Raw genomic sequence first — 22,976 nt, 5'->3', positions numbered from 1 at the left:
TAGTCCCACTCTCCTGGCCAGGGACCTTTATTCAGGCCATTCCTGGCAGTCCTGCCATAAGCCAGTGATACCCAGCAGACTAAGGGAAGGTCCACAAGCAAATCCATTTTTGCCCGCTCAGCCGAAAGAGAAATGTAACACTGTAGTTTCAAATATATGACCCATCTGCTCTGTGAGAGCATGCCCTGGAGCACGAGAGAGGTGGGAAGGTGGCATCAGCTGTCAGGTCCCTCCCCACGAAGCAGGATCCCTGTGTTCAAAGGCTACAGCAAAGCCCCCATGCTGAACCAGCTGCTCCATTGTCTGGCCCAGTGCTAGAGGCAGCCAGGCTGGGCTGGACAGGCTGGGCATGGTGTGCCTGCTGCCAACAGCGCACTCTCCAAAGGGAGGCCCATTATGGTCATATGGACTGAGGGTGAAGGACTGATGGTCCCCAAAGGGACTCTGAGGAGCCATTAGCAGAACACAGTGATCTAACTGGCTGATGGGCAGACAGCATGCCTGGTGTGGTTGTGGCTGGGGAGTCAGTTTACTGAAGAGGTCAAGGCTTGGGATCTGGGTGAGACCACTGAGCGCTAATCCTGGCTCTGTCTTAACAAGCTGTGTGACCTTCAGCAAGTTTCTTAATCTTCCTGTGCTTCAGTTTTCCTCCTCCATAAAATAGGGTACACAAATAGCGGTGCCTACCCTGCATGTTGCATTCAATGCTAAATGAGTTAGCATGTGTGAGGCACTGACCGTAGTACCAGGCTCAACCAATAACAGTTATGTCGACTATGAAGCCCACGTCTGACAAGGAATTCAAGTTCAATAATCATGCCAACATTGATTGGATCTTTTGTACATGCCAGGTTCTGTTCTAAGCACTTCACCTGTATAAAATTACTTCGACCCTGGCAACACATCCATGAGAAAGGTACTGTTACTCACTCATTTTATAGAAGATGAAACTGAGGCCCAGAGAGGTTAAGTAACATCTCTGAAGTCACGTAGCTGGTGAGTGGCAGAACTGGCAGCCTGGGCCAGGCCCACTGCACGTCACTGTGCCACCTCATCAGAAACGACGATCTGTCATCTCCCCTCCCCGCCCACCTCTCCCAAGCCTATTTCTTCAGCCCTCAACAGGTCTGAGTGAAAGGCACCACCCAGGCATCTTGGCACAGAAACCTCAGCCAACCCATCTCTGAGCTCTCCCTCCTCCCACAGCCCTGGTCACCCGTCTTCCTGAGTCAGCCTCTGACACGGCACAGGAATGTGCCTCTCTGCCCACCCCGGTGCTGGGCTGCAAACGCCATGCCCTGCATCCTCCCTGTCTCTCTGACTCCAACCTCTTTCCCTCATCCGTGGTAAATGCTCAAGAAGCAGCAGCTGCAGTACTAGGAAAATGTGAGCCACATTTGGACCTTGACACCAAACTACCTGGATTTGAATGCCGGCTCTGTGTAGCCTCTCTGTGCCTCGGTTTCCTCATCTGGAAAATAGGGACAATGAAACAATCTCATAGCCCTGTCAATGAGTTAACACATGTAAAGTACAGTCGTGCCACATAACTACGTTTTGGTCAATGTCGAACCGCATATACAGTGATGGTGCCATAAGATTATTACGGAACTGAAAAATTCCTATCACTAAGTGACATCGTAGCCCTAGTGTCCTAGCACCACGATGGCCTAGGTGTGCAGTAGGTGATGCTGTCCCGGTCTGTGCTGGTACACTGTAATGTTTGCCCAATGCTAAAATCTCCTCATGACACAGTTCTCAGAAGGTATCCCTGTCATGAGGTGATGCGTGACTGCACTTAGCACAGTGCCTGGCACATAGTAAACATTATATGAGCATTTTAAAAGTAAACTTTGTAATCGTGGAACAATTTTAGATTTACAGGAAAGTCACGAAGATAGCACACAGAGTTCCCTTGGACCTCTCACCCGGTCTCCTCTGCTCTTAACTCTTACGTCACCATGGTAACTTGCCAAAACTAGGAAACCAATACTGGCACGTGACTGTGAATTAAACTCAACACTTTATTCAGATTTCATCAGTTTCTCCCAGTGGCCTTTTCCTGTCCCAGAATCCCAACCAGGAGACACATCATATTTAGCTGTTATGTCTCCTTAGTCCCTGGGACAATTTTTCAGACTTCCTCTTTTGGATGACCTTGACAGTTTTGGAGTACTGATTGGGTGCTTTATAGAAAGTCCTCAATTCACATTTACCTGTTTTTCTCATCTGGGGTTACACTTTTGGAGGAAGAACACCACAGAGGTGAGGAACCCTCCACATTGCAATGTCAGGGGTACATGGTGGCCACGTGGCATCACTGGGACATCAACTGTCCTCACTTGGTTAACGGGAATGAGCACTAAGCCCCACCCCTCCAGGAGAGACGGAATACCTTCTACAGGGAAGATTTATGTCTTCTCTATTTATTTGTTTATTCAGTTACTAATTTATACCAGTGTGGACTCCCGAGCACTTGGGTTGCAATCCAACACCGTGTATTTATTTGCTTGCTTCAGTTCTATCAGCTTTGGCCACTGCAAACTCTTTCATTTAGCTCCTGTGTCTCTCTGACATGTCTCCATCCATTCGTTGTGGGTTTTGGGGCACTTTCTTACTTTCTGGCACTGCAAGATACCCCAGCCCTAGACTCATCCATTCCTCCGAGGGGCCCTGGTTCTTTTTGTCGGAAAACGGTATTTAGAAACCAACATCTGGCATGTAGGAAGATACTTCAAAAATTTCGTGGGAAGATTCGTATTATCTTTTAATTCTATTCTTCCACAATCTTTATGAAGTACCCTTGTATGAGCATTATGATTATAATTATTAGTATTATTGCTTCAGGGATTGGCGAACTAGTTTCTGCCCTGGGAAGCCTTCCCTGACCGCCAACCACACAGTACTGCTGTTGTTATACTGCTTCCTGCTGGGATGTTGTGTTTCCAGGTCTTTTCTGGAGGCTTGAGGGTCTCTGTCCGCATGCCTACCCCTGTCTCAGGCACGCTTTCTGGAAAGAAATGCCTGGCTCTGGAGGCAGCCGGCGCTGGGAGCAGCCTCCCTGGGTAAGGAGCATTATTAATGAGCAAACAGTTCACACGTATGACAAGACTGAGTGCGGTCCCAGCAGGGAGGGATCCAACCACACCCTGAGCAGCTTCCTGCTCCCGGGCTGCATCTGTCCGAGACAGTTTCTTGGGAACACTGTGTCCCCACAGCCCAGGGCGGGTCTCCCTCAAGAGCAGTACCCGGCTTTAGCTGGTTTGCCCTGCTCTGTTCCTTGCCTGTGGCCACAGCCCCGATGCCACACAGTAGATAGACTCCACGGTGCCTGCCCAAAGCCATCTCTTCCCTCTGGGCCTTTGCCCAAGCTGTGCCCCTGCCGGGGGGTGGGGATGGGGGGCCGTCCCCTCCCTACCCTCAAGACTCAGCTGCCTTTACTCACCCCCTGAAGTCTCGCCTCCTGCAAGAACCCTTTCCTGAGCCTCTCCCCACCCCCCAGGGAGCTAGATGTCACTCCTTCATGCTTATCTCTGTGGATGCTCTTATCACATATTATAATCCACTCAACAAATATTTACCGAGTGTCTGTGTACCGTGTGCCAGGCTCTGGGGACAGAGCGGTGTACAGTAGCAGCCAACATTTTTTGAGTATTACCGTATGCTAGGCATCCAGTCCTCACCCCAGTCCTGTAGGGTGGGTGCTGCTATTGTCCCAGTGTTACAGATGGGGAAAGTAAGGCACAGAGAGGTGAGGTAACAAGCCCCAAGTTCACCAGCAAGTGAGCAATAGAGCAGGAATTCAAAGTCAGATAGGCTGGCTCCCGGGCCTGTGGTCTCAACCTCTGAGGTCTTCTCCTCCCAGACAGGCAAGGTCGTGTGTCCTCCCAGGGCTTACGATCATCAAGAAGATGATTTCAGATTCTGACACATGCAGTCAAGAGAACAAACAGGTGGAAATGATAGTAACCGGGTAGAGAAGTCTATTACTAACCATTAGGAATAATTAAAGTACTATTGACTAATAGTAACAGACTTCTCTACCCGCTTACTCTCACATCAACAGTTAGAGTCCATCATTTTGCATAGGGGTTCAGGAGAGGACTCAGAGCAGATGAAACCTGAGGAATGAGAAGAGCTGGTTAGAGAATATTCCAGACACAAGCAACAGCGGCGCAGTCCTTGAGTCTGGAAACATCTTGGAGTGTCACTGGACTGTAGTGAGTGAGGAGGAGAAGGCCAAGGCAGGGAGTTTGTATTTTATTCTGTGAGCGACAAGGAGGCTTTGCAGGGTTCTGAGCAGGGGCGTGCCGTGGTCTGATTCACAAGTGCAGACCATGACCGTGACCGCTGTGCAGGAAGAAGGTTGTAGGGCAGCACGCACAGAAGCAGAGGCTCCTGCAGGAATCCAGGCATGAGATACTGGTGGGTTGGACCAGGGTGGAAGCCTTCGGGATGGAGGAAGTGGACAGGCTAAAGCCACATTTTGGAGGGAGAGAATTGACGAGACACCGCCGTGTGTCCTCCACCACGTCGTGAGCTGCAAACTGCGGCCCCGTCTCGCTCCTCAGCGTCCCTAGCCCAGCCCCACCTCAACGAATGCTTGTGGGGCGAGGAAATATGGTGTCTTCCTGATTCTCCCTTCACTGTCAAGGAAACCAAAGCTCAGAGGTTGAGTGAGCAGCTCAAGTCTGTCAGATGGTGGCAGAGCTAGGGTCAGCTACCAGGTCAAATTCCACAGCCAGCCCTGGAACCCCCTTGCTGTGCTAGACCAGCAGGTGACACGAAAGATGCAGGAAATGGCTTCCTTATCTGAAAATAGGGGAAAACAACACTTGACCTCATGGGATTGTTTTGAGGATTAAAAGAGATAATGTGTACAGAAATGTTCCGCATGGGCCTGGCCCATAAAAGTTGCTCAGTAAATGTTTGCTGTGAAATACAAGGTTTAAAAGATAATTCTGTTCTGCAATATTTGTCTTTTTTTTAACATATCTTTTTTTTTTTTTTGCAATTTTTTAATTGAAACAATTGATGATACATATTTGTGGGGTACAGATTTGAATATCAATACCTGTGTACAGTATGTGGTGATCAAATCAGGATAATTAGGACACTCGTGTTTACAAAACATAATCAATTTTTGTGACTCAATTTCTCGCTAACCCTCCTCCCCTCCCCCTCCCCATCCCACCTCTAATAACTGCAGTTCTGTTCTCTTTTTTATTGAAAGTTCAACGTATTATTGTGATTATTGTTCCTTCCTTCCTTCCTTCTTTCCTTTCTTCCTTCCTTTCTTTCTCTCTATCTCTTTCTTTATTTTCGTTTCTTTATTTTTTCAGCTCCCACTTATGAGTGAGGACATGTGGTATTTCTCTTTTTGTGCCCGGCTTATTTCACTTAACACAATTTTGTCTAAGCTCATCCATGTTGCTGAGAATGGCAGAATTTCACTCTTTTTTATGGCTGAGTAGTATTCCATTGTGTAGATATACCACACTTTTCTTATCCAGTCATCTGTCAATGAACATTCAGTTTGGTTCCAACTCTTGGCTATTGTAAATAGAGCTGCAATAAACATGGGAGTGCAGGTATCCTTTTGACATGATGATTTCCATTCCTTTGGTTATACACCCAGCAGTGGGTGCAATATTTACCTTAGGAAAAAAAATTACTGCATATCAGTTGACTCTTTTTTTTTTTTTTTTGCATCATTTGATGCACTTCCATTTTTTTCTCTTTTTAATAAATTTTAAAAAGAACAATATAAAAATGCAGAAAGATATTTTTTAAGCTATTTGTCATGGAGACTTGAGAGCACACACATAGAAGAGAGTTTCATAGACTCACATGGACACAGGCCCAGACCAGCAGCCAGGGCTCACTTCTGCTCCTGTGCTGCTCTGCAGGGGGTCTCACTCCCGTGTTCCTCTGGTGGTGAACAGTTCAGAGTGTCTGCAAAAGATAAAATTTTTTCTTTTCACAGAACCATAATACCATTATCCACCCCCCAAAAAGCTCAACAGTAATTCCTTAATATCAGTTACCAGCTATCCACACTTATATATTTCATACTTTTTTGTTTGTTTGTTTGAATCAGGATTCAAGTCCACATATTGTGCCTTTAACCTAAGTCTTTAAGGTCCTTTTAATCTATGGGTGGCCTCCCTTTCCCCCCTCTCACAATATGTCTCGTGGAGAAATTGGGTTATTTATCCTGTTGAGTTCCCCACAGGCTGGGTTTTGCTGACTGACTTTCTGTGGTGTCTTTTAACATGTTCCTCTGTCTCCAGTATTTCTCTCCAGTTTCCTAACGGTAGTTAGAGACAGAGTCTTGATCCTATTCAGGCCTGAGTTTGGGGGCAAGACGTGTTCCTCAATGTTCTGTGCTCTTTCATCAGGAGACATGCCATTAGTCACCACTGCCGGCCATTGCCCGAAGCCATTAATTCATCACTGGTTGCAAAACAATGGTATTCTAATTGTATCATTCCTCTGCAATTATCAGCTGAATCAAACTAGAACTCTTTTTTTTTTTTAAGCACAAGGGATATTTATTGATGGGCATAAAATAGAGGTATTACAACATGTGGAAGAAGTTAGTGATGGGTTCAGGTACAATCAGGCAGATGAAAAAAAAAATGAGGTAATGATTAACTCCAGGAAAAATAAAGGGTTATATAAAAAAGAAGGCATAGTCAAAGTGCATTACTTGACCCAGCATTGAGCAATATTTGCAAAGTTGTAATAACAAAAACATTGACTTCGATTTAAGTAAAATTACAAAACAACCACTTGGAGCACAAAGAAAGAAGTGAAAAATGTGTATGGGAGAGCTAAGCCTTTATTTCTCATGGTAGGAAATCAAAAGATACCTAAAATGGATAAGTAAACTAATAGTAGTAAAAACATATCCTGCCAATAAGTGTTGGGCATTAATGTTTTGGTAGCAATTTTACAAAAGATGCATAAGTGAAAATTGGAACCCTTTTAACAGCTATAGGAAAAAAACTCAGATGGTAGGAGCCATAGATTAAAAGAGATTTAAAAGGCTTATTGACCCATTATATATCAAAATTATTTGGACTCCACTTATTTTAAACAAATAAATTGTAAAACAAAATTGATATTTATGAGACAATTGGAAGTTTTATTTATTTTTATTTTTATTTTACTTTTAAAAGATGAATGGTAAGGGGATCTTAACCCTTGACTTGGTGTTGTCAGCACCACGCTCTCCCAGTGAGCGAACCGGCCATCCCTATATAGGATCGAAACCCGTGGCCTTGGTGTTATCAGCACCGCACTCTCCTGAGTGAGCCACGGGACAGCCCGACAATTGAAAATTTGAACTCAATATTTAATAATATTAAGAATAGTTTATTTTATACAGGCTGAAGTATTGCTTTTAAGAGTTTATTTTTAGAGCTACATATGGAAATGTTTACTAATAAAACTATGATGTCTGAGAAATGCTTCAAAATAATAATTATTATTAACTTAATTACTAAGTTAATAATAATTATCATTGGGTGGGGGTAGAGGTGAAACATGCCCGCCCACCTCTCAGATCCTGGATCCCACCAGCTCCTTTGAGCAAACACGGTCCAGGGCTTCCATTTCACTCGTATGGTCTGTATTTGTTTCCTGTGGCTGCTGTTAACAAATGACCACAAACTGAGTGGCTAAAACAACAGAAGGTGATTCTTTCACAGAAGAGACCAGAAGTCTGGAATCAACGTGTCGCACTGAGCTCCTTCAGAAGGCTCTAGGGGAGAGTCCTTCCTTGCCTTTTCCAGCAACTACTGGGCCTGGGTGTTCCTTGGCTTATGACTGCCTGAGTCGTCACGTGGGCTTCTCCTCTGTATCTGTGTCTTCTCCTCTTTTGTCTCTTACAAGGACAGCTGTCATTGGATTTAAGGTCCACCAGGTGATCCAAGATGCTCTCATGTTGAGATCCTTAGTTACATCTGCAAAGACCCCTTTTCCAAATAAGATCACATTCGCAGGTTCCTGGGGGTTAGGATGTGGACACATCTCTTTTGGGGTCTGCATGAGACAGATGATAATGTGTAAGAAAGTTTTTTTTCATAACTCATGGCTAAACCAGAGAGCTGTGAGCCCCAACCCAAGAGAGACTTCCTTTCCCCTGTTTCCCAAGGGAGTCTGGGAATCTCCTCTCTGGCTTCCGCAGGGGGGTGGACAGAATGACCTTGGCTCAGCTGTCCCTTCCTGAGCCTCTCTGAGTAGTGCTGCCTCCCTCTGCAACAAGCCCTGGACAGCTGCCAGGGGAGGCACCAGCTGGGGTGGCACCGCCCTCAAGCTGACAGTGTTTCTTTTAGGAACTTCACATCCATCTTCTACCCTGATTATGGCAACTGCTACATCTTCAATTGGGGCATGACGGAGAAGGCGCTCCCTTCAGCCAACCCTGGAACTGAATTCGGTGAGTCTTGCTTTATCCTGGGGCCAGAGCTGTGAGGCTTTCAACCCCCTACCATGTGGGGCCAAAAGACCACCAGCTGTTGGGGGGTGAGACTGAGGCCATTACTGAGGCTCCACTGTGTGCCGGGGAGGCTGGGCCAGGTGCTCTCTCAGCCCAGGGCTCATAACCCCCAGGGCGGGGACTGTGTTCCCATTTTGCTGATGAGCAAAGTGAGGATTCGGAAGCAGCAAGGCTCAGTGTCAAGGGGTCGAGCTCCTATGCCAGGGCCAAATCCCAGCTCCACCACTTTCTCACTGGGTGATGATCTGTGCTCGAGACTTAACTTCTTAAAGCCTCAATCTCCCCACTTGGAGAACAGCATTTAGTAGCATACATTAGCAGCGTAGCATGTGGTGTAGTATACGGTATGGTACATAGCATATACCTTGTGAGTCGTGACGTAGTGCAGGTAAACTTCCTGTGCCCAGGAAGTAGTAAATACCAAACGCACACTGGATATTCTGGAAAGTTTTTAAACACCTTGCCCAAGATCACCCAGTCGATACGTGGCACTTACTCTTAGCCTCCCTGCTATACAGTTCTTAAAGAGGGAGAGTCACAGAGACAGAAGCAGGGAAGCCAAAGGCTGTTGGTGACAGATGCCCTTCCCTCAAGGATGGCATTGACCCATCCCCCTGAGAAAGGCTGGTGGACTCAGGTGGTTGTGGCTTTTGGGCTTGTGAGGTGGCTAGGTGGAAGTGAATCCTTCTTCCCACCCCTCAGGTTCTGACCTCACTAGCCACCAAGAGGCAGGCTGTCATTCTATGCCATCAGGGCTGCTGGCCAAGAGGGGATGAGTGGGCTGACAGGGCAGGTGGCTTCACCTCGGCCACCGAGGTGCCGGCCAAGTCACTCACTTTATAGAGGCAGGTGGTTACAATCAAGGCGCAAGGCTGAGTGACCTCGGTCAAGACCCTTTGCCTCTCTGTGCCTCAGTTTCCTCGTCTATAAAACGGGGATGATAATAGCACCTACCTCATGTGGCTCTTGTGAGCATCCGATGAGATCGTGTGTAGTGGAGCACTCAGCACAGCGCTCAGCATGCAGCCAGTGCTCAGTACATGCTAGCCCTTACTCTCCTAACCAGAGGGATTTGACTCTAGTGCCCCACACTGAGGACGAGGGTGCTAGCATATTGGGTCTGCTCCCTGCCCTCAAAAAGGGAACAGTCAAATGGGGAAGGCAGACAGACAATGAAAGTAGAGTCGCACCAGGAGGCAGGTACACAGAAGGGAAGTTCCAGGGCTGGGAGAGGGTCCAGCAAAGACCCCAAGACCTAGTCTAGGCAATCGGGAAGGTTTCTGGAGGCAATGACATGGGCTGAGATCTGAAGGAAGGAAGAGCAGGAGGTTCTAGGTGGAAGGTGAGGGTGGGGATGTTGCAGAGTGAGGGAACAGCTTTGCAGAAGACCAGCAGCAGGGAGGAGCCTGGCATTGCAGGGGGACTGAATGCAGGGAACGAAGGCACAGCCATTCTCTGTGGGTGGCAAGGGTGTGCTGAGCCTCTGAGAGCTACTTGCAGTGCCAAAAAGAGATTATGGGGGAGGGGGCAAGAGGAGCACAGGGAGGAGATGATGGGGGCCATGGAGAAGGCAAGAAATGTTAGGGGTCAGGGTTTTTGCAAAGTGGAGCCAGCTTCCCTGGCAGGCCCTGGAGGTTCCCTTGGCTGGAGGGAGCCTGGACAAGTAGGCGGTGGGTCTCCCCTTGGCCTCGGGGAGCGAGTTCAGGCAGCCGTCGCCCCACCTTCCGCACAGGCCTCAAGTTGATCCTGGACATAGGCCAGGAAGACTACGTCCCCTTCCTCACATCCACGGCGGGGGCCCGGCTCATGCTGCACGAGCAGAGGTCATACCCCTTCATCAGAGACGAGGGCATCTACGCCATGTCAGGGACGGAGACCTCCATCGGGGTGCTGGTGGTATGGCTGGAGCCCACGGGCAGCCCTGGCCCTCCCAGCGCACCCTGGCCTTGCCTTCTGGCTGAAACCAGCCAGGGCGGCCGAGCTGAGTCCCCCATGTGCTTGCTGGGAGGGAGGCGCAGAGGGGGCTTCCTGGGGGTGAGCAGGGACCCACGAGCAGCCCCTCTGAACACAGGACAAGCTGCAGCGCAAGGGTGAGCCTTATAGCCGGTGCACCATGAATGGCTCCGACGTCCCCGTCCAGAACCTCTACAGCGACTACAACACAACCTACTCCATCCAGGTGGGTAGACCGTGCGGGCCTCGGGTCTCTCAGAGAGCTGGCCCCGGCAAGGCTGGCTCTGCTGGACTTTTGTAGGTGGTCACAGGGCATCCTTGGGGCTGTGGAAACAGTCCAGTTCCTGGGTCTTGCTAGTGGCCGGAGCTGGCCACCTGTCATCTGCACTTGGGAAGGTATGCCCTTGGGGACACCCAGGATTATAGGGATCTCACTCTGGGGTCTGTCAAGGAGAAAACAAAAACAGTAGCTGACATTACGGAGTTCTCACTGTGTGTGGGAGTTGTGTCTTCACACATTATGTCACCATTGGATCCCTTCAGACCCTTCCCCCACGAGGCAGTAATTACTAATAGCAGCAGCTTTTATTAATATACTAATAATAGCAGGCTCGTCACATGCTAGGCAGGCACTGTTGCAAGTACCTCACATACATAATTCATTCAACCCTCACAACAACCCTAAGACGTCATGCTATGATCATTCCGACTTTGGAATGAGGAAATTGGATTTTATAGGCCCTGGTCCAAATGCCTCATCAGTTTACTTAAGAAGTCCTTCTTTGTATCTGGCCTTAATCCCTCTTGCTGCAGCTGGGGGTTTCCCTCTTGTTCTGAATTCCGGGGTCAGGCCAGACCTGTCCCCACACCAGCCCCACTGGGAGAGGGCAGACTGAACCCTTGCAAAGATGACAAAAATAGCCACTCACTGACACTGCCTCTCCTGGCCTGGTCTGTCTTGGCAGATAAGAAAACTGAGGCACAGCAAGGGGGCACCCCGGTGCCTGCTCCATCTCTGGGAGCCCCGAGCTTGCATGTTTTTCCCTTTGCCTTTGTTGGAGGAAGTTGGTCCTCCCACCAGCCTGGCCACCCCTCCCACCTGTCCCATCCCTCCCTCCGACTGGCTGGTTTGGCCACCCCAATCTGGAGGGGTTTCTGTCTGCCATGGAGAACACTGGGAGTCTTCTGAGCCTCTAGCAGGACAGACAGACAGACAGGGCAGCGCAGGGAGATGGGAGAGATGGAGAAGGAGGCGCCAGCCCTAGAGACCTCGTGTCAGGAACACTTCAGCTCTCGCTTCTCCCAGCGCGGTGGCCCTGGACTCAGGTCCTGGTCAGGAGCTCTGCCCACCCTGATGCCCGCTCCCAACCAGGACCAGGCCTGGGCCCTCCCCAACCTCAGTCACAGGGCCTGGGGAGGACTTCTCCTTCCAGAGGAGACAAGGTCTGGAGGGATGGAACACTCTTGCCCGAGGTCAGAGCTCCATGTCTGACCCCACGGCCTCCCCCAGCCCCAGCTCTGGCGCCTCCCAGCCGTACCATCTAATCTGCTGGCCAGCCCCCATTTCCTGCCCATGGGGGGCCCACAGGGAAAAAAGAAGGGCAAGATTAGTCTGGGAAGGAGCCAGCAGAAGAGGCAGGAGAGGAGGACTCAGGGGAGCCTTTGTGGACGGTGGGCAGAGTCCAGAGAGGAGGAGCTGAACCGTCAAGGGCTGGAGCGGGAGCCCACGCGGCTCAGGACTTAGGAACCTGGACAGTCGGAGACACGAACCACAGCGGCTGCCGTGCATTGAGCGCTTACTGAACATCTGACGCGTGCTGAGTCCTCCCAAGCTAGGGGACAGGTGTGATGATCACCCTGTTGCACCCGTGAGTAAACTGAGGCTCGGATGTTAACAACTTGCCCCAGGACACATAGTTGGTCTCTGAGTGGACTGAAACCAGGTTGGGACAACCTGAAAACCCAGTATGTTGGGACCAAGCGAGTCAGGATGCATCACATCCAGCCCTAGCAGCTGGGAGTGCTGGGGGTGAGTCCGCTCCTTTACCTCCCCTGCCAGGGGACGTTCTGCAGACCAGCAGCCGCTCACTTCCTGTGTGGTCAGCTCCAGCAAAAGACATCTTTCTCCTTGCTTTCACTGGGCATCTTGCTCCAGGAGTTGGGAGTGCAGAGCAAGCCTGCCTGTCTTCCTCAGGCTGTCTTTTGGGGTCCATCCACGTAAGGAGCTCCACATGTGCTGGCACCTCATAATAAGAGCCATCTGAGCGTTACCCTTATGATTCGGGGCAGCCACCCCTCCCTGTGTCATCTGTGGGGCCCCTGCTTTAAATGGTGGGCTGCTTTAAACCTGGGCTGCTGGGGTCTGGCCTAAGCCCCTCAATGGGGTCCAGGGACCTACTATGAGGCCCAAGGGGGAAGAACAGCCATGCCTGGACTACAGGGTCTGTAGCCCACAGCTTGGTCACCTTGTCACGGCTTCTCAGCCAAAGGGGCAGCTCTCAGCTTGCCCAGCTCCCTCAGCCTGGGCACCAGCATCTCTGGGCCCTTTCCCACTGGTGCCAGGGTGGGGACGTCACCAGCTATGTCTGTGTTCTCTCCCCCCACTGCATAGTCCTGCCTTCGCTCCTGCTTCCAAGAGCACATGATCCATAACTGCAGCTGCGGCCACTATCTGTACCCACTGCCGCATGGAGAGAAATACTGCAACGATCAGGACTTCCCTGACTGGGGTAAGTGGGGGCCCACGGGCACCGGCACTGGTGGGCAGGGGCCACCACCCACACAGGCTGCAACCGCAGGGGAGGGGCAGAATATAATGCCCTCTGCAGGGCCACGCGATGAGCCAGGCCCCTCCACAGTCCCTCCTACCAGCCCCTCTGGGCCTCCCTTCTGCAGGAACCCAGGCTCCTCTCCACTCCTCGATTATGTGAAGCACGTGCTTGCGACACGCAGGTGTGGAAGGGAACTTGTCCTTGTGGGCCTACATCTGTGTGCCACCTGCATGAGGCTGGGCATGTAGGCGAGGGCACATGTGTGCCTGTGTTCAGGTTTCCACGTATGAAAGCACATTTCTGTGTCTGTGTCGCTCCATGACCATGGCACGTGTCTGTGCTCATGTGGGGCACACATTGCTTCCAATGTCCACATTGGTGCACTCTGGCTTGTGTGCACACGTGTGTGTGTGTGTGTGCACGCACAAGGCTGTGTGTCCATCCTCAGCATGTGTCCGTGTCTGTGTGGATGCACTGGGTCTCTCTATGGTGCCGGGCTGGGAGGGAGAGCAAGGAAGCTGCTGTCATGGTGGTGGCCACCAGAGCTTGAAGCTGGAGTCACAGGAGGAAGAGACCTCTCACCCTCCTGGGCTGTCACCCAGCTGGAGCCCAGGCCTGGAGTCCAAACACCGATGGGTAGTGTTGGCAGCAGATGACACAATGCACAGACAAAAGGCGAAAGCTCATTCCTTCCAATCACCCCTCTCTTCCTACACGACTCCATGCCCCATCTGCTGGTGGGGATGGGGTCGCATGCAAGGGGAAGCTGCTCTGACCCTGAGCTGGTTTAGGATGTTTGGGGTTACATGGCTGGAGTAGGGGTGGGATGGGGGGCAATGATTCTCCACGATGAGACACCCCAAGCCCTACAGGCTGCAGCAGAGTGGCCAGTTTGAGGCTCCATGAGGGAGGGGCACTAGAAACCCACCTCAGTCACTTGCCGGCTCCCTCTCTCCTGCTCAGCTTACTGCTACTCAGACCTTCAGATGAGTGTGGCCCAGAGAGAGACCTGCATCAGCATGTGCAAGGAGTCCTGCAAGTGAGTGGCTGTGGCAGCCGGGCGGGCCCCGTCACGCGGCAGGGCATGAGGAGCTGGGCCTGGCGGGATGGCAACAGCCCTATCTCTTCTCTTCCAGTGACACCCAGTACAAGATGACCATCTCCATGGCCGACTGGCCTTCTGAGGCCTCTGAGGTGAGACAGGGCAGTGGCCAAGCTCCTGGTCCCCTGTCTTTGGGCTGGGGGCAGGTCTGGGGACAGGTGCAGGCTGTTTGGGACTTTGGAGGGGATGCCTCTCTCCTCCTTCCCTCCCTTCCTTCTTTGTTCCCCCGTCCTTCCTTCCTTCCCTCCCTCCCTGTTTCCCTCTGTTTTAGTCCGTTTTTGTTGCTATAACAGTGTACCTGAGACTGGGTGATTTATAAAGAAAAACGACATTTGTTGCTTACAGTTTCTGAGGCTGGGAAGTCCAAAGTCCATCTGGTGGTGGCAACAGTGACCCAGGGATCTCACTTTGCAAGATGGTATAGCAGAGAGAGAGAAAGACAGAGAAAGACAGAAAGACAGACTCTCCTCTTCTTTTAAAGCCCCAGAGCCACACCGCTGACCACACCGCTGACCTCAATCCATTCACTACTGCACGGTCCTACAGTCCAATCACCTCTTCAAGGCTCCACCTTACAATTACCATAATAGGATTTCTCACCCTCTTCACAGTCACAGTGGGGGCTGTTTCTAATACATAAATCTTGGGGGACACAATTCAAGCTTCAGTGAGTTTGGGGGACATAATTCAATCCACTGCACCCTCTCTCCCTCCTTCCCTCCTTCCCTCCATCCACCAGTATTCCTGGGCACCATGCCAGGGACACAGCAGTGAATGGGACCAGCATAGTCCTCCCTTCTGTGGAGCTTACGTTCTAGTTGGAGAGAGACAATATACAAGACATAAGCAGAAATAAGATCATTTCAAAGCAAACCGTGACCATGGCTGGGGAGGAAGTAGGATGAGGGCAGAGAGTAGCTGGGGAGAGAGAGCACTGTAGATAGAGGTCAGGGAAGAGGAAGCTGCGGACAGGTGGCCGGGTCTGCAGGGAAGAGCCTGGAGACCCGAGTTCCTTCTCCCCCTAACAGCAGCCGCAGTTCCCATATGACCCTCTTCCTCCTCCCCACCCCGACCTGTGGTCCCCGGGGCTGGGGCCCCCTCCACGCGGGCAGTGGGGCAGTGGCTGGGAGGGAGTGCTGCAGGTGCCATGTTTTCAGCTGCCTTCTTGGGTTCCAGGACTGGATTTTTCATGTCTTGTCCCAGGAGCGGGACCAAAGCACCAACATCACCTTGAGCAGGTGAGCCTGGAATCTGGGCGGGGCTGCAGAGGCAAGAAAGGGGAGGAAGCAGAGCCTTGCGCAGGGGGTTAGACATAACAGCAGCTGCGCAGACACCTGCTCACACTGGACAGATGCAGGAGCAAGCCTGGAGGGGAAAGCCCGGGGCTGAGAGAGGGGACGCAGAGTCTGCCACCCCTGAAGGAGGAGGCTGCTCTCCCATTTGCCACCTGTCCATCCACCCATCCATCTAGTTATCCCTCCATCATCCAGCCTTCCATTCTTCCACCTGTCCCTCCATCCACCCTCCCATCCCTCCATCCTCTCATCCGTCTCTCCATGCATTCAGCACAAATGTGCATTGAGCACAAGACACAAGGTCCATACTATCACGAGCCTAGAGGACAGATAGACATAAGGCATACGGTCATGAAGATCTGTACAACCCTCCCATTCAGAAGCACAGCAAGCGAGGAGCCTCAGTCTGCTGGAGAGATAAGGGAAGTCTGTGTAGGGAGGTGACATTGTATTAACTCTCCAAGGAGTGGTAGGAATGGGTCAGACAAATCAGAAGAGGCAGAGTTGTGCAGGCAGAAGACATAGTTTGCACCAAAGCCTGGAGACAGCACAGCCTTTCTGAGGACCATCAGGTGTATGGGGGCAGCCTCCTCGGCCACCCCTCTCTGCCCCAGGTGCCCGGATCATGGTGCGAGGCTCGGGTGCTCTGTGCAGAGTCACTGCCTACGAGCTGGGCCACCCTAGGGTGAGGAGAGGGGAGCTCAGAACTGATCTTTGGGCCTGTTCCAAGCCAGAGTATCCTTTAGGAAACTGGCAAGGGTGGGCTGAGAAAGGGGTCCACAGGGTGGGTGCTGGGCAGAGATGCCCTTTGTGGCCCAAAGAGGGGCTGGAAAGGGTGACATTTTCATTTTTTCTCTGGACTTGACCACTCGTGGGAGTGGACATGTAGGACGCTCAGGCCATGGGAGGGCAGGGATGGCCCCATGGCTGCCTTTCCCATGTGTGTGTCTGTCTGTCTGCCTCTGGGAGGGGGTGCTATGGTCCCACCTTTCGTGCTGCCTCCTGCAGGAAGGGAATTGTTAAGCTCAACATCTACTTCCAAGAATTCAACTATCGCACCATTGAAGAGTCAGCAGCCAACAACGTGAGTCTGGAGGGCAGTCCCGTTCCTTCCCCGGGGCCAAGATGCTCACCCCTTTTCCCTTTGCACCCAACAACCCACCTCTCAGCAACCCCTGAAGATGGGCCAGAGGCAAGAATATGAGGCCCGACCCCCACCCCATGCCAGGCCCTCAGCTCCCCGTCCCCCGCAGATTGTCTGGCTGCTCTCCAATCTGGGCGGCCAGTTCGGCTTCTGGATGGGGGGCTCCGTGCTGTGCCTCATCGAGTTTGCGGAGATCATCATCGACTTCGTGTGGATCACCATCATCAAGCTGGTGGCCTTCGCCAAGAGCCTGAGGCAGCGGCGAGCCCAAGCCCACTACGCTGGCCCGCCGCCCACCGTGGCCGAGCTGGTGGAGGCCCACACCAACTTCGGCTTCCAGCCAGACACAGCCAACCAGAGACCCAACACTGGGGCCTACCTTGATGAGCAGACCCTGCCCATCCCAGGCACCCCGCCCCCCAACTATGACTCCCTGCGTCTGCAGCCCCTTGACGTCATCGAGTCTGACGGTGAGGGCGAAGCCATCTAGACCCTGCCCCGCCCACCCCGGGCAGCCCCAGAACTCAAAGCTGAGAAGCTGAGACCATTGCCCAAGTCCTCATTTTATGCCACCCTCTCCAAAGAGCTGGAACAAGAGGTGTCCAAGCCCAAAACCAATGTCCCTCAACAGAGAGGCCAGCAGCAACTAGCCAGTCCCAGGCCAAGGGCTCAAAAGGTCGTGGTGCTGGAACAAGATGTGGGGCCTATGTTCTTACCCAGTTCCCGCACACACCCCCACCTGTCCTGATCCTTGGCTTGGGATGTCCCAGCCAGGCTCCAGAGACCCCAGGACACCATGTCCTGGTGGCAGGCCACTCCCCTCCCCATGCCAGTCACCATCTGCCACAGAGGTGAACAGGTGGGCATGCTATGAGGTCTGTCCCCCAGGAACAGCAGCCTTTTCCTTCGTGGCCATGGCTGCCCTCTGAACAGGCTTGCTGAGGGTGGCAGTGGGGAGCAGGAGGGCATCAGGCATGGGGGCCCTGCCAGGTGGCACATGCTTTGCTTTAGGAAATAAAAGTAGAAAACATGGAGTCAAGCTTTGTTCTCTGTCCACCTGGGCAGCCGGGGTGCCCTGACACATCTGTGGTTGGGGACAGTAGCCACACTGGCTCAAGAGCGAAACCAGCCGACGGAAGGCCCATTAAGCGGGTCAAGGGCAGCTCTCTCCTGCGATTCTTAAAATTCCTTTCAAGTTGTCCCTAAAGCAGTGGTCTGGTGGCTTTTTCAATGCCACCAAACCTATTTCTTTGGGGTGCAAAGAGGAGAGAAATTTAAACGGGCTTAGATGAAACCATCCCAGTCACCACGAGCTGCCTCAGTCTCTCTCTGCTCTCCCAGGCAGCCCCTCCTTACACAGCCAGCTCTCAGGCTCACACTCACTGGTCCCTGACCAAGTCACATGCCCGTCTCTAAACCAATCAGTGCAGCCAGCTGGATAGGCTGCTCCGATTGGTCAGACCTGAATTCATCTGCCCAGACCCGAAGCCGGTTTGGTCCCCAGCAGAATCACATGGTTCGAGGGTGGCAGGGGCATGGCTCCTAGGGGTGCAGGATAAAATTCAGCCCACTCAGTTAGATTTGAATTTCAGATAGATAATGAATTAGTTTTTTAGTGTAAGTACATCGATGCAATATTTGGGACATACGATACTAACAAATCATTCGTTGTTTTTCTGAAATTCAAGTTTAAATGAGTATCCTATATGAGGGATCATCAAATGAGAAGTTCATGGAAAGATTCATATTATCTTTTAATTCCATATTTCCGTGAACTTTTTGAAGTGCCCTCATATTTTTAATTGCTAACTATGGCAACCCTAATGGCTCCTCAAAGAGACATCGGGGATCTGTTACTAAAGAAGAACAGGGTCTGGCAGAGCAAACGGCTGACTGCTCCAGCGTCCTGCTGTCACCTCCCAGGCCGTGGTGACGAAGGGGCTCTGGCCATAGAGACTACGCCTCCAAGGGCCCAGCCCTGCTGGTCTGGATCATCTTGGTCCCTTGGTCTGGCAGGCAGACAGGGTGGTCTCCCATCAAGTGCCCACAGTGGCACCTGTAGAGGAAGGAGGTGCCACAGAGTCAGTGTCACTCTGCTTGAAGGCAGCATTGCTAGGGGTGAAGAGGGAGGCTGGAGGAAGCCAGGTTTCCCAGCCCAGGCTGGAGTCACAGCTCTTACTGGTTTCCACCCTTACTACTATGACTGTGGCTTTTGTTATTAACAGTAGTGGTTGTTGTCGCCACACTCATGATTACCATTGGTTGTTCTAAAACAATGGCTACACTGTATCAAGTGCTTACCATATGCCAGGTGCCATGCCAAGTACTTTATAAGTCTTATTTCATTTTATTCTCATAACCACTGAGAAATAGTATCGCTCCATTTTACAGCTAAGTAAGTTGAGGATGAGAGAGGCAAAATCAGGCACCCAAAGTCACTGTTCTAGTGAGTGACAAAGTTGAGACCCTAGCCTCACCCTCTTGGTGCGAAGGGTCATAAGAAAAGCCCAGAGCTCTCAAGTTTATTGTCTCATCTGAAGCTACCAGGCATTATTGTCTAGATCCATTCGCCAGTTCTTCAGTCACAGGTCAATTTGAACTGGCTTAAGCTACAAAGGGAATTCACTAGCTCTTGTAGTAAAAGTCCAGGGATTTCAAGCATGGCCGAATCCAGGGGTTCACCGAGGTCTGGTTTTTCTGTGTTGCCATGCCTCTCAAATAGGTTCTCTCCATGTGCTCCTCTTCCCAAACATCTCTCTACACCTCGAATTCCAGCTCCATCCCCACAGCTCAGCAACCCCAGTGGGAAGAAAGCTCTTCCTTTACAGTGTCCCAGCAAAAGCCCCAAGAATGAGGCTCACTGGATCAGCCTGGGCCACATGCTCATCCCGAACTGATCACTGTGACTGGGGATGGGAGATGCTGACTGGCCAGCACTGGGTCAATCTACGGAGACCCTCATGAGAGGTTCTGTTCAGAGAGGTTTTGGAGCTGCCTATGGACGTGTGAGACGGGACCAGGCTGACAGTGGGCATCAGATTACCACCTGACTCTTTGGGGAGCAGTGACGGCCAGGCCAGGGAATAATGGCCCCATTGCTACAAGCAGGCACTGCGTCAAGCAGACTGGCGTCCCTCATCCCTAGGTCTAGAGAAGTGCTGCCCTGCTCCTACCCTGGGGGCTCATCACACAGAGCTTTTGGAGCTGAAAACATAGTCTGGCAGGGGCCAAATTGCCCAGAAAATGGCATTCCACAATTCCCACCACCACCCCAAAAGGCAAGGCAATGTACAGATAGATGCTGGAGAACTGTGAAACTAGCACTGCACACATGCTGTCACCACCACATCTCAGTGGCTCTTCACATAACCCTAGGAGTTAGGTACCATCATGACCTCAGGTTTTCAGATCAGTAAATGAGGCTCAGAGAGGTGAAGTGACTTTCCCAAGGTCACACAGCTAGGAGGTGGCAAAGCAGCCAATCAAGCCCACGCCTGTCCCACTCTGAAGCCTGGTGGTTCTCTTGGACACCGGCACAAGGGTGACTACAGTTTCCACTTTCGAGCAGCATGTTCCACCTTCCAGGTTTCTGGCTCTCACTTTTTCGAGGCAAGAGCCAGGCTCAAGCCCTGCCAGGAACAGTCTGTGACCCATCACATGAGAAACCAAAATATTTTTCTTGGTGCGGGTTCACAGCTGATACTCTGTCAGGGCCAGCCAAACTGGTTACAAAGATGCAAGGACAGACCCAGTGGACACTAGCCCTAGCAGCCTGGTGGGGTGCGGTGGAGCCACTCCAGAGGACTGGCACGAGCAGACTGACCCGGTGGGATTAGGTGTCCCTCCGTGTGCCTCCTGTGCTCTGCATGAGGAAGGCTGCCTGGTGGCAGGTCACAGTGTGATGCCATAGCCACCAGGCTCCCTCTGAGCCTCAGCCCTGCAACATGGTAGAGTGACCCCAGAGAGTCCTCAAACCTTTCCACACCCCCGTTCCTGTGTGTGTGAACCAGGGATAATATCCCTGCCTTCCAAGGTTATGGTGAGGCGCAAGTGAGATAGTCTGGAGAACAGCACAGCTCAGCCCAGCCCCAGGAACCCAGGAAGTGCTCAGTTCCAATGAGGGGCCCTGTGGTGACACTGTCACCGTCCCCCTTTGTCTTTGTTATTTTGTTCAGGGCTGCCAGAAGCCCAGCCCAGGCAATAAATCTTGACTGGTTTCAACCAGTGTTTCTCAACTGGAGGTGAATTTGCCCCTCAGGCAATTTCTGGAGACATTTCTGATTGTCACAACTAGTAGGTAGAGGCCAGGGATGCTGTTCAGCACCCACGCTGCACAGGACAGCGTCACAACAAACACCTACTCGGCCCAAAACGTCAATAACGCCAAGGATGAGAGATGCTGGTTGAAGCCAGTCCTGTACCCTGCTTCCCAGCCTCCCTTGCCACTGGGGGACACCTGTGACCAAGGAATGGCCAACAGGCCTAGGAGAGGGTTGGCTGGGAGCCAGCCTAGCAGAAGGGACAGAATTGCCACTCTTGCTTCCCCTCCCTGCCACTTCGTTCCCGGATCGGATCTGTGCCTGGAGCTGCAGCGCTCACTGCGATGACAGGTGTCCAGCACACAGGAAAGGGGTGGAGATCAGAGAGGCTGGTCCTGGTCCTGACTTATCCAATCACGAAATCAGTGCCTGTGGCCACCACCCTTTGACTTCTGGTTATTGCGAACAATCAATTCCTATTACTTTAAGTTACTCGAATTACCTTCTTCTGTTACTTACAGCCAAATACAACCTTAATACATACAGAAGCTATCGATAAAAAAGATTGATGAAATTCACATCAACCCATAAATTTTTAAAAAGGAAAAAATGAAAGCCAAAATCCTTCCCAAAGCCTACGAAATCCCGAATGACCAGGTCCCCGCTTCCTCTCCGGCCTCATTTGCTACTTTGCCCCGTGTTACCCCCCGTCCAGCGCCTGGCTGACCCTGGACCGGCCACTGCAGGGCCCGATCTGAGCTGCTCTCTTGGCCTGAATATTTCTCCCGCAGCCCTTAGTCACCCATCTCTCATTCTGCAGGTCTTTGGTGGCCCACCCCCTTATCCAATGCCACCTTCCACCTGAAATTATCTTCTTTGATTACCCTTCTCTCCCTCCCTCCCTTTTTCCTGTAAGCTACAGGAAAGGACTCCCCAGCCTCCCAGCCACCTCCCCCAGCATGTGGGAAGCCCTCAAATACACTCACTGAAGAAGGAAGGAAAGAAATCAGCCTTCTTTCATTCCACAGTATTTATTAATTCTGTTTCCACGATCAGATCATTTTTAAAAAATCATCTGAAAAGTCCTCTCTAATAAATATCTCTAATTTAAAACTTTTTTTGGATTATACAAATGAACTGAGTCTTTATTAAACACACTCTGCCCAATCCCTGGCAGAGTTTTAGAGTGAGTCCATGCTGGAGGGTTGCTGTGACTGCAGAATGTCAGCCTGACCCTCTTCTCAGGCAGGTGCGCAGTGGGGTCAGTAATTCACACTCCGCATGGTGGCCACCGTGGTGGCGAGGCGATGGGGCAGGCCTTTGCTGACCTGTCTGTAATCCTCAGGCTTGGTCTTCAAGAGCATCACGATGTTCTGGAGGGTGCGGGATGGCTGCAGGCCCAGGGCATCCATCACATTGATCAGATAGTCTGTGGGATTGGGGGAGACAGACACAGCTCCAGACTCAGCACCACAAGGGACTGCTCAGCACCAAAGGCCTCCCCTGAATAAGAAACAGAGAAGCCCCTCCACCCCCTACCAAGTCCCCAAATGCTGAGCACCCACTCTGCAGAAAGGCCTTCACCCAGAGGGTTTTTCTAACAGGTCTAACCAGATGGGGAGCTCGGCTGAGTCCACAAATTCACGCCCGTCCCCACCAGCACCAGTCTGAAGAGCCAGCTGACCTTACCCAAAGCTGTGCACTGGGGACTCCTGAGTTCACGTCCCCTGTGACCATGTGGAGAACCCAAAGGGTCAGGAGACACATGCACTCACTTGAGCAGCTACCACAGGTTTCGTATCAGACCCCACATGAAGACAAGCACAGCGTGCAAGGCGGCAGCCTGGTATAATGCAGGGTCCTACACTTCCCAGATAACTCTTGGGGGACTAGTTAAATACAGATTTCCAAGCTAATCCCCAGACCAAGTCGACGACAATCTCTGA

General features: G+C 51.6%; 2 protein-coding genes across 2 annotated transcripts in view; one reads left to right on the top strand and one right to left on the bottom strand.

Moving 5' to 3' along the window:
- The window catches only part of SCNN1B (sodium channel epithelial 1 subunit beta), a 49,467-nt gene extending 31,708 nt beyond the window's left edge, over positions 1-17,759 (top strand). Inside the window, exons 5-13 of the mRNA XM_063100772.1 lie at positions 8,343-8,446; positions 10,239-10,402; positions 10,578-10,685; positions 13,071-13,188; positions 14,194-14,269; positions 14,367-14,424; positions 15,509-15,570; positions 16,636-16,711; positions 16,881-17,759. Of these exons, the coding sequence (XP_062956842.1) occupies positions 8,343-8,446; positions 10,239-10,402; positions 10,578-10,685; positions 13,071-13,188; positions 14,194-14,269; positions 14,367-14,424; positions 15,509-15,570; positions 16,636-16,711; positions 16,881-17,261 (1,147 nt within the window). The 3' untranslated portion in view covers positions 17,262-17,759. The remainder of the gene's footprint in view (positions 1-8,342; positions 8,447-10,238; positions 10,403-10,577; positions 10,686-13,070; positions 13,189-14,193; positions 14,270-14,366; positions 14,425-15,508; positions 15,571-16,635; positions 16,712-16,880) is intronic.
- Positions 17,760-22,042: 4,283 nt separating this feature from the next.
- The window catches only part of COG7 (component of oligomeric golgi complex 7), a 76,708-nt gene continuing 75,774 nt past the window's right edge, over positions 22,043-22,976 (bottom strand). Inside the window, exon 17 of the mRNA XM_063100159.1 lies at positions 22,043-22,459. Coding sequence (XP_062956229.1) covers positions 22,293-22,459 — 167 coding nt within the window. The 3' untranslated portion in view covers positions 22,043-22,292. The remainder of the gene's footprint in view (positions 22,460-22,976) is intronic.

Source organism: Cynocephalus volans, chromosome 6, assembly GCF_027409185.1.
Source record: "Cynocephalus volans isolate mCynVol1 chromosome 6, mCynVol1.pri, whole genome shotgun sequence".
In the NCBI taxonomy this organism is placed as follows: domain Eukaryota; kingdom Metazoa; phylum Chordata; class Mammalia; order Dermoptera; family Cynocephalidae; genus Cynocephalus; species Cynocephalus volans.
This window is presented reverse-complemented; position numbering and strand designations above follow the sequence as displayed.